At 41.4% G+C, this 11,182-nt stretch overlaps 1 protein-coding gene across 4 annotated transcripts in view; it reads left to right on the top strand.

Annotated features, from left to right (window-relative positions):
* jam2a (junctional adhesion molecule 2a) overlaps positions 1-11,182 on the top strand; it is a 35,030-nt gene that overhangs the window by 13,602 nt on the left and 10,246 nt on the right. Inside the window, exons 2-9 of one of the 4 annotated variants that reach the window (XM_085150677.1) lie at positions 955-1,020; positions 1,226-1,336; positions 5,086-5,235; positions 5,346-5,533; positions 5,697-5,799; positions 6,641-6,748; positions 6,893-6,905; positions 10,160-10,231. In XM_085150677.1, the coding sequence (XP_085006803.1) occupies positions 955-1,020; positions 1,226-1,336; positions 5,086-5,235; positions 5,346-5,533; positions 5,697-5,799; positions 6,641-6,748; positions 6,893-6,905; positions 10,160-10,231 (811 nt within the window). Of the gene's footprint in view, positions 1-954; positions 1,021-1,225; positions 1,337-5,085; positions 5,236-5,345; positions 5,534-5,696; positions 5,800-6,640; positions 6,765-6,889; positions 6,906-10,159; positions 10,232-11,182 lie in introns of all 4 variants that reach the window. The other 3 variants (XM_085150676.1, XM_085150675.1, XM_085150674.1) reach the window with 3 other exon arrangements.

Below are 11,182 nucleotides of genomic sequence, written 5' to 3'. Positions count from 1 at the left end.
TGCCACAGGGAAACCTTCTCACTGTAATCTGGTGACAATGGGTCATACACAGGAAAGTGGAGATGTGACAATATATGTTGTCACATTTATGTTTAAAGTTACAACCATGAGATTTGAGTTGTGCTGTTTCCAGGAACAATGGCAGGAAAGTGTGTGTGCGTGCTTGCAAGGGCGAGGGAAGTTAATGAGCTTTCAAGAACGTATGAAGAAGAAATCCTCTTTTAGCCAAATTATAAGTTTTTTAGAAGTTTTGAAGACCATAATGTTCCCCAGTACCCCAGAGGCCCATTCAACATTTATTCTGTAATTTCCCAGCTGTGCAGCCTTCAGTCTGAAAACCTTTTTCAGGCTGAAGTTAGACTCTCTGTGTGTTTTAGTGCTTTTCCTGTTCCTGCCTTCACGTTTCCGACCTGCTTCTCCATCGTACGTCCTTCACCCATCCTTAACCTCTAATTAATCACAGGACGACCAGACAGTAATCTTCCCCTTAAACCAATCAGCACGCAGGAAACACAGCTCCTTCCTCTTCCTGTGTCAATGACACACAAATATCAGGGAAACCCAAACATAGGTAGAACCTAATGCCTACCATACATCAGGTTAATCTGACCCAGCCCCCCACCCCTCCCCAATGTAATGACTGGTGACTCTTTCTATCTAAACATACAGCAGGCTGCTCCTTAACCCCGCGGGATTAAATCGACGGAGGGAGTAATCCCGTCCTTAGCTCCAGATATCCTGGAGAAAGACGACTGACGTCTTTACCTCAGACAGTGGAGCGAGACACCAGAGACGGCCATTAAGTATTCTCCTCTTGCAGTTAGCGGGCAATGTGGAGCACTTTACCCAATTCACCTTGCCCCCTAATGGATGATGAGTGATATTGCATTCTGAACTGCTCTCACCTCTCGTTTTATCTCCCACTCTCCCTCCCCTCTCCTCCTCTTTGACCAGGTTCCCCCTCCGTTCCTGTCACAGTGACGACCAACAGACATAAAGTGGAGGTCGAGGAGCACAAAGGTGAGGCGGGAAAAAATAAAGCAGCCCTCCTGTGGGCCGCTTCCACGTTTTGGTCTTTTTTGGTTTGTTTTTTCTAACCAAGCTTCTATCTGATTCTCTCTGTCAAAATAAATCATAAGGCTATAAATAGACCAAGCAGTTAAAAATGCCACTGATCCTTTGCTGCTGTGGAATAAATATCTCATTGGTCACACTCCCTCTTCAGATGCAGTGCTGTCCTGCATATTCTATACAGAGAAAGACCAGCAACCGCGCATCGAATGGAAGAAGAAGGGGAAAGACGTCTCCTTTGTGTTCTATGGTGGAAAGTTTCGAGGTGAGAAAGCATCCTGTCGCTCTCCATCCTCTCGGTGAACAAACAGGACATTTGTTGTAATCAGCTTGCAGTACCAGCTGGATAGGGTGTGACACACAAAACCCCCCACAAAAAACAAAACACTTGGGTAAGGGTGAGATATTTCACAGTCTATGTGTCTCTTGTCCTTGATCTCTCATCTTTATGTTTTAGGATTTGAATTTAATGGGCGAAATAAATAATGAATCGCAGCAGCTTTCACCCGGGCCAGTCGTTTTTAAAGGCGGTGCAGTTAGCCTGACAGTTTTCTCAAATATGTCAAGGCTTTGAAATGCCTTTGACCCATCGCTGCCTCTTCATTGGCTGCTTTATGGCTGAAGTTTGTTTTAAAGGTGCTATGAATAGTTACTGGGTTCATAATGTGAGGCTGCTTCTTAGAAATTGCTGCTATATCTTGTGAATTCATGACAAGCCTTGCCATGGAAGTCGTCCTTTCAAGCTGTTATCTCTCTGAGATAACAGCTTTTTGATATGGAGTTATGTAAACTGCTCGACTGTGGATTGTAAAATTTATTATTTTAATTTCAGCTGAGATATCATGTTATAGGTTAGTGTTTTAAGAAAAATTCCCCAGCCCCTTAGGTAGAGGGGATTCCCCAACCAGGAGTACTTGATGTAGCTGGGAAATATATGTGGAAATGTCAGTTTAACTGTTACAATTGAACAACCAAGTGGTGGTAAAGTTAACAAATTGTGTGGGGGAATACCAAAAAGAACCCAGGTAGGATTAAAAAAAAATTAAAAAAAAATAAAATAAAATAAAAAAAAAAAAAAAAAAAAAAAAAAAAAAATATATATATATATATATATATATATATATATATATATATATATATATATATATATATATATATATATATATATAATGGTCCAGGAAGTTCAAATAGATTACTGAAAGTATAGCTATTATATGAAAGTATTACCTAATATTACTAATAAACAAATTAGCTTAACATAATAGATAAACACGTAAAACAGTGGCTAGCTTAACCGTATTCCTAGCTTTTAAAATGTTGGCTAACCGTATTGATTAACTGTTAAGCTAGTAACTTAAAGTATGGATAAACAGTTGAAATGTTTAGTTAACCACTGGTAATGTTTAGGTGTAGTAGCTAAAAGGTATGTATGAATAATATTGAAAGTAAATACTGGATACATTTGAACACCAAAGGTCACAAAAAGGTTGTTGGGAACCAGTTTCTTAGGGAGACAACAAGCTAATATTTGGTCAGTATTTGGTATGGCCACCTTTATTCTCCATCACACTCTTTGGCAGCTTTCTTTCATGTCTTTAAGTAGTCTTCAGGAATTATTCTCCAGGCTTCTTGAAGGACATCCAAAGCTCTTCTTTGGATGTTTCTGCCCTTTGTTCTGTTCTCTGCTTCCACACTGCTTCAGTAATGTTGTGGTCTGAGCTCTACGGAGGCCAATCCATGACTCATAGTGCTCCATTGTGTGTTTTTCTATCCAGATATGCTTTTACTGCATTGACGTGTGTTTGGGATAACTGTCATGCTGAAAAATGAAGCTGTTGCCAATAAGATGCTTTCCAGATGGTATTGCATCATGGATCAAAAACTGATGGTGCTTTCCTCCATTCATAATTCAATCAATTTTTGCAAGATCCCGAGCACCACTGGCTGACATGCAGCCACAAACCAGATGGCTGTAGACACTGTCGTACCTTTCCCCTGACCTCCTCTGTATATACTGACAATGATTTAAACCAAATATCGAATCAAATAGAATTTTTCATAGATTAAACTAAAGAAATGGGAACAAATGAGGCTGCTAGTAACAAAGCGCCCAAAGATACAATTTAAAATTGCTAAGTTGTCTGTTATGTGTAGACACAACACTGGTTCATCTCTCAAGTTAGGTGCTTTTTCCACTCTTGAATAAGTCGGCGTTAAGTGGGTTAACACACACACAAACAAATCCTTCTTCTGAGAATGGTCAGGTACAAGCACTGGGCTGAAAATGAGTGAAAAAGCAGCCAAATAAAAACTTTGAAAGACCTTCAGAAAGCCTGAAGATGTACTGTTCAAAACAACTTTATAGGCTTACAAGAAAGTGTGGCTCCATGGAAGGAAATGTAAAGAAATGAAGGGTTATCCAACACTTGCACAGCGCTACATCATTGGAGAAAATGCATAATAGTTTTATAAATTCTTAAAAGTTGATTTATGTAAGTTTCATAGTGAATACAGAATGATTTCTTGTCTTGGCTAAAAACCTAACCTGATGAAATCCCTCTAACTAAAGCCATTTATTAGTGCAGTGCGAATACCAAGTAAATATAGGACCAGTGTTACAGATACCAATGCTTGAAAGCAGCTGATGTAGGGAAGAGCAGTGTTTGATCATTTATGAGATGAATCCTCATCAATTTGCTAATTATTTTAATACATTTTAATGTTTTTTTTGCAGTAAATTTAAATAACTACTCAATCATTGTGATTTTAACTTTCCAGCTAATTTCAGCTTTTCATGTATTTTGAAACTTTTTTTTTTTGGGAGACCGGAAATGTAACCGTGTCTGTCTCTAAAGCACTTTGGGTCCACTTCTGTTGTTTAAATGTGCTACAGGCTATAAATAAAATAGATGTGACAGTCAAACACAAAAAGGTATGAGGTACATTGTCTTTCATAAAAAAATATACATATATAAATTTAACATACTGAACCTAGCAGATAAAAACAAAGCATCAATCTTATCATGCTAGCACAGGGGTGGGCAATTCCAGGCCTCGAGGGCCGGTGTCCTGCAGGTTTTAGATCTCACCCTGGGTCAACACACCTGAATCACATGATTTGTTCGTTACCAGGCCTCTGGAGAACTGCAGGAGCTAATTTAGCCATTTAAATCAGCTGTGTTGGTTCAAGGACACATCTAAAACCTGCAGGGACACCGGCTCCCGAGGCCTGGAGTTGCCCACCCCTGTGCTAGCAGGTCTCTAAGACAGGGGTGTTCAACTCCAGGCCTCGAGGGCCGGTGTCCTGCAGGTTTTAGATCTCACCCTGGGTCAATACACCTGAATCAAATCATTAGTTCATTACCAGGCCTCTGGAGAACTTTAAGACATGTTGAGGAGGTCATTTAGCCATTTAAATCAGCTGTGTTGGGTCAAGGACATGTCTAAAACCCTTGAGGCCTGGAGTCGGACACCCCTGTTCTAAGACCATCCAACCAAAATATCGGTAGTATCGGTATCGATATTTAGATCGATCCGCCCACCTTTACCAGTGATACACACAAGCTCCTGACGATGAAGTAGAGCGTACAACAGGCTGGACATAGGACAGCCACTCGATAGCTGTACCAGATTATTACCCACACACACAAACATGCACTCCGTGGCTGTCTGATCAGACTTGGACATTTGCGTTTTCACATACACCTCCATTGGGTAATGTCTACAAAAGTCTAGGGTTCAGTGCATGCGTCACATCCAGTAGCTGCATGACAGTATAAGAAATCCTCAGTGTTGGGTTTACAGCGACTCAAAATGTCTCCAAATTATAGCAGTGGTTAAAAAAAAGCAAACATTTAATTGTAGATTATTTTACTCATGCTGCAATTGTTCAATTGCTACTGGTTATTAAATTTTGGGTGGCAGTATTGCAGACCGTAGATTATAACATGCAGTGGCTGTAGCCCACAGCCATGGAAGACATTTCCACTTCTGACCTTATATTCTTTCTCTCAGGTCCCTTTGAGGGCCGGGCGACCATTGAAGGAGCGACAGTGACGCTGAAAAAAGTGACCCAGGAGGATGCTGGAGAGTACCGCTGTGAGATCAGTGCTCCTAAAGATTCTGTCAGCCTGGGCGAGACCAATGTAACGCTTAAAGTCCTAGGTACCACTGACTGAGATGAGAATCTGCTGTAATAAGAACATTCAAACTATTTTAAAGATGGGAATGTTTTTTTGCTTACGTTGGTGTGATTTTTCTGCCCGTTCTTTTAGTGCCACCTCAAACCCCACTCTGTGAAATCCCCAGCTCAGCAGTGACTGGCTCAGTGGTACAGCTGAGCTGCAGGGACCAGCACAGCATCCCACCTGCCACTTACTCCTGGTACAAGGACAACCAGCCAATGAACCCGCCCCGTCATGCCAACGCAACCTATCTAATCAACTCGCGCACAGGAGTTCTGGTGAGACAAATAAGTGTGTGTGCATGCAGATAAAGAAAAACAGGAAAATGTTGCACACTGTAGTATCGTGTAAGCATAAAGATGCTTCTGCTGAGTTGCTCTTCGGTTTGATACAAGGTAGTATTCCTGATTCTTCCTCAAGGTTGGTTTTTCTCTTCCACAGGAGTTTAAATCTGTAGCCAAAGAGGACACTGGCCGATACAGTTGCCTGGCATCCAACGGAGTGGGACTACCCAAGATGTGCGAGGCCAAGCATATGACGATAGGTGTGTGTGTGCGTTTCCACACTAAATCCCGCCTCATCCCCCACACCTTTCAGCACCAGACAAAATCAAGGATGCAGTGGAGAGGAAAAGCCCACTAAGTTCATTCCACCCTGCTTCTAAAGTCTGGACACATTTATAGCCTAGCCTACAGTTTGAAGAGATCCTGTGGCCAGTGTGGGCCAAATTACAAAATTTAAAACGACGCTGTTGATGAAAATAAGTGGTGGGCTTGTTAATAAATCATGTAATGTGCTCTACGTTAATGCACACTACCATTTAAGCACTTAAAGTAGACCTGTTATGCTTATTTTCAGCTCCATATTTTTTATTCTTGGACTTTGCTGGAGCAGCTGTGCTTGATTTTAAAAAGTAGTTTATTTTACACTGAGCCTGGTGCAGTGTATCTGTCTGAAACTAGCTCCTCCCACCTGCTTCCCATTGGCTCATTAATGTTTTAACAGCAGGTGGGTGAAGCTTTTGCAATCACAGATGGCCATATTAGGGGTTGCCGCTCTCAGTGACATCACACAGAGCCACGAGGGGAGAAGGTTGTCTAAAACAGAGCATTTAGAGCAGTCTGTGACCTGAGCTTGTGGCTCACAGGCAGTACTTATACATTTGGTTATGTTTAAGATGAGCATACATCATTCTAACTGTTATATGACAAAAAGAAAAGCATATTAAGTGGACTTTATTAAATTATAGGAATGCTGAAGTACAGCTTCCCACTTTAGGAGATTATTTTGCTTTATTTGCTGTTTCCTGATTTATCTTGTGTCTCACTGCTTCAATAAATTAGCGAGTAAACAGCTCATAATTCAGTCTTCATTCACACTTCCAGAGGACGTCAACATCACAGCGATAGTGGCAACAGTGTTGGGGGTCTTCCTGGCCGTGCTCATCTGTGGATGCGGCGGTTTCCTGTTACAGAGGAACGGCTTCTTCAGCCGTGAGTTTGTGTGGCTGTCTTGGCAGTCCGATAACCACTCCACAGTGCACCAATTAATATAGAAATATGTTTTCAATTCCCGCCAAAAAAAGAATGACATTGACTCTGTTTTCTCTTCCACGGTCCCGGCTCATTCATCAGCAGGACACAGAGGAAGGTAAGAGCTTTGTGATTAAATTAACATTGATGTGAACAAACACAAGCTAATATCTTACACGCTGAAGTCGAGGGGAGGCGGCGGGGAGGGGTGGATTGTTGTTGCACTTAGCCGGCCTGTCTGCATCTGTGTGCTGAGTCAGGACTGTATGGAGTGACAGCTGTGGCTGTGTGTGTGTTTTCATTTGAGATGCAGCAGTGCCTGCTTTTCAACTCACTGGGTTATTTGATTGGCAGCAACAGATGTAAAACCCTGGGAAAAAGTTTTTTTGCTATTATTTTGATTAATTTTTTTTTAGAATTGATTTCCACTTCCAGGTAGATGTACTAATGTTGAATTCATGTCAAAATACAGCCAGACAGATGACCACTCCACCCGCCTCCTCCCTCCTCAAAACAGGGCTGTGGGGGAAACAATCAGTGCAACATAATTATGGAATAATTACAGGCTGTTAATCAGCAAGAAGGAAAATATTGGCAGTAGAAGGAATTATAGGCAATTAAACTGATTGGACGGGTAATTTGAAAAGGATTATTTGGATATTGAAGAATGAGAGTGTGGCATAGCTGAAGGCGCTTACACCCGTCTTACAGACACTGCCCTCCAAACACACCAGAGTGGGTGTAAAGAGGTTCCAGAAGACACAGAGACATAAATGCATGGCCTCGTATCCCAGGTCTGACTCGCCTGACTTTATGTTATTTGATTACTGGCTTGTTACTGCTTGGAGTTTGATGGGGAGTCAGCGTTGAGCTCTCCTTAAAGCTGATGCGAAAGCTCTTTGTCTGGGTTAAAGTCTGATGCTTATCCTGCTGAGCTAACTGGAGTTGTCAGTGTCAACTTCCTATTTATAGAACAGGCTTCTTCACAAAGAATCAAAGACAATGCGACATGATTTCTGATGCACCGATAGTGGGTACAAATTTACTGAGCGGCGATGCAGATCTAGATTGTGGCATCTAAGAGAAAAATGGTCCCTCGGGCACCTGTTTAGATGGATGAATGTTATTTCATGCTGAGGACTGACAGCGGATGTGTTTTCAGTCGTCGTGGATGAATGTTGGTTGAATGAAGCACAGTTCGGCCTGTTCTGGCTTTTTTTTAGGATACTAAAAAGCGTAGCTGCGGTCACATTTAGCTGCTCACTTAAGATCTTGTTGGAAAATATTAGCCAAAGAAGAAGGAAACAGTTTACTTCTTTTATTTCAAATGAGGCACTAGTGATTTCACAGTGTATGGTGAATACTTGAAATGATCGGTTGTAGTAAGGAACTAGATATAGTGCAGGTCTTTAAAGGTACAGTCAGCTGTACACATAAATATGCATTCTTAGGTGTTTAGTTTGTGGAGTTAAGGAGGTAAAGCAGGAACTGATTGGAAGGTTGGTGGTTCGATCCTAAATATCCTTGGGCATGATACTGAACCCCAAGTTGCTCACAGCTGCAGTCGTCAGTGTTTCAGTGTTTGATAGAAAGCACAGAGCACAGTTTGTGGAAGTCACCATGTTCTCCTAATTACAGTGGCTGAAATGGACATTGCCTGACTACGTGTAGTCCACTAATGATGGAGAAGAACTCATGGGCATTCACATGCCGCAAGCTTTGCTTATGTTTTTGATTCATTGTGTTTTTAGTTAGTCTACCATTCTAGCAAGACAAGCTTTTTTCTGCATTTAGCAGTAGTTTGTTATTAAATCAGTTCAATCCAAATTTGAACTTGATTTGAATTTTAATTCATGTGTACAACTTCAGACTTAAATAGGAATGATCATACCTATGTTTAATCATCTGAGAAGAGGTCTCCCACACCAAAGAAGTGAAAACGTGAAGGAAAGAGTTAACGTGACTGCCACTTCATAAATAGGCTTATTTATTCCCGATATTGTCACAATTACTTACTCTCAGCTTATTAGATATGTGACTGCTAACATCATGCCAGCTAATGTTAGGAGGGTAATCTGTAATCTGCAGTCTACTGACACCTAGTGGTGAGATTTTACACACTGTGCCTTTAAAGGGGCCTAAACTGGAGCCTTGGGTAACTCCAGCTATTAAATGCATTGCTCAAACAAAAGGCAGTCACACAGTTTGAGCTTTTTAATACTGCGGTGTTGGATTGCTGCATGTGATTGGCTGCATGCTTGCTGTTTTATGAAATGTCATTCATAAAGTGTGCTCAAATAAGCTTGAACATCTTGGTTTACTTCTCTACGTAATTTAAAAGTGGGCTTGAACATATTAGTTCTGCCTATTTTGATTCTTACTTTTTCATTTGGGTTTCCACAGCCCGTTCTCACTCCCGAGGCGTAACATGCCGACGTTTTGTCACGTCCCGCGGCGTTCCTGAGGAACGCAAAAGGAGACCTTCGGCGTTCTTATGGTACGCGGCGGGTTATGGCCGAAATCTAGTGCAATGACGCTCCCGCGGTAATAGACATTCCAGCCCTGTATTACAGCCCTAACCATAACCTTTTTCCTGACCTTAACCAGGACTTTAATGATGTTAAATAGCGTGTTTCTAAGCGATTTGAAGAAAAAGGGCGAACATGTGTAGATTGAGTCCATACGGTTCTCATATTTCCTCATTTTTCCGAGGTTGTCATTTAGGAACGTGGTGGGTAGCCGAAAACGTAATATGTTGACGATTTGTCACCTAGCGTAAAATGTTACGCTTTGGGAGTGAGAACGTGTTGGTTTCCAACGTCTGTTGGAATTCAGGTCATTGCTCAAATATTAGATGGACTATTAGGACTTCTGCTACTAGTAATATTATTCCAAAGATGAGAGTTAGAGGTCTGGCATTGCTAAAAACTACACAAATGACCATAAAACACTGGTCAGGGTCATTTTTTTGCTTGTTTTGTTGCAGAATGACAGAATCCACTATGATTCAACATGCCTGACTAAATTTAAGCATATGAGTGAATATCATTGTTGTCCAACCAGCAGTTCCAGAGACATAATTGGCTGGGCGCCTGTGCATGTTAATTGTGGTATCTTTTGGCTTTCCAGGTATAAATCTGAATGCACAATCCTGTGGGGTAAATTTAACAGAGAGCTAAATGCATGGGATAGAAATCAAATGTGGAGGTTGACAGATTTAGGTTACAAATGTTCAAGCTTTCCAAACCAACAGTTAAGCTGCACATCTTTACGGATGACTTCACACTAATACTCACACTCCAAAGCATGGTGTGCAGTATGAGTCCACGAGGGCATGCTTCTTGTTAAAGCCCATGCCCTGACCCCCCGCAGGTCATTTTGGATCTCCCAGTGTCATGGTGCAGCCCACATCAGCAGCCAAACCCTGCACAGAGCTGAGGACATGTGAGTGTGGCACATTAGGAAATAAAATAAACAGACGTAACTGCTTCGCAGACAGCGAGACTTTGGAGGAACCGCAGAACCTGACCCACCATTAAAACCATATGTTGTTTTGGCTGTTTGTGTTTGGATTAAACAAACGAGATAACGTGTTAATTACTGAGCTTTAGAGGTGCCGGTAAGAAGATTTCTTTTGCTCACAGAGAGCCGAGCTACTTGTTTCCTGTCTTCATTTAAAGCTGAACATCTTTTTGGCTACAACTTTTACATTTACTGGCTAATTTATAGGTTATTGATTTTTTTTAGCCTAACTTATAGTCCTGCGCAGAATTTTTTCGAGAAAAGCACATTTGTTTTATTTAAAATAACACTTAGCCCCCTGATTATGGGGCACTGTGCTACTAAATGTAATGGAAAATCTTCATTTTAGCTGGACCGGTGCTGCTGCTTAAATGTTTCTAGTTGAGTTTAAAGAGTATCAGTGTTTGTGGGTTAAAAATGGGCCACATAAGCAGTACAGTAGTGTGTACTACTCCCTCCACAGTACTCCAGTGAAACTAGAAAGAGAGGTAGTGCGCATTAGTCCATAATTGACCATTTATCAGTTGCTCACTTGAGAAATGGATCCCTCACAGGACCTCAGCAGACAGCGTCATTAAATGTACCTATAAGAGCCACAGTGCTGGTTTTTAAAGCGCCAACTACACAGTGTTGTAGGAAAACTTTACTTTTTTTCCCGTGAAATAGTTTTAATTTCTTAGAAGAGGATCACTTCCAAAAGACTTATTTTTGGAGGTGATTTCGAGACTATAATTAAAGCCATAGAGGTTGATGTGCCAGACACTCAGCAAGCCAAATGCATTACACAACAGTTCACAGCTCCGCTAACACGATCACTTAGACTTTTAACGCCGCGTGCTGCTGCAACACAAGACTGTTGCTGAACAAAAGGAC

The sequence above is a fragment of the Neolamprologus multifasciatus genome, chromosome 23 (assembly GCF_963576455.1).
Source record: "Neolamprologus multifasciatus chromosome 23, fNeoMul1.2, whole genome shotgun sequence".
Taxonomy (NCBI): Eukaryota; Metazoa; Chordata; class Actinopteri; order Cichliformes; family Cichlidae; genus Neolamprologus; species Neolamprologus multifasciatus.
Note: the sequence above shows the minus strand (reverse complement) of the source record. Positions and strands in the feature narration are given on the sequence as shown.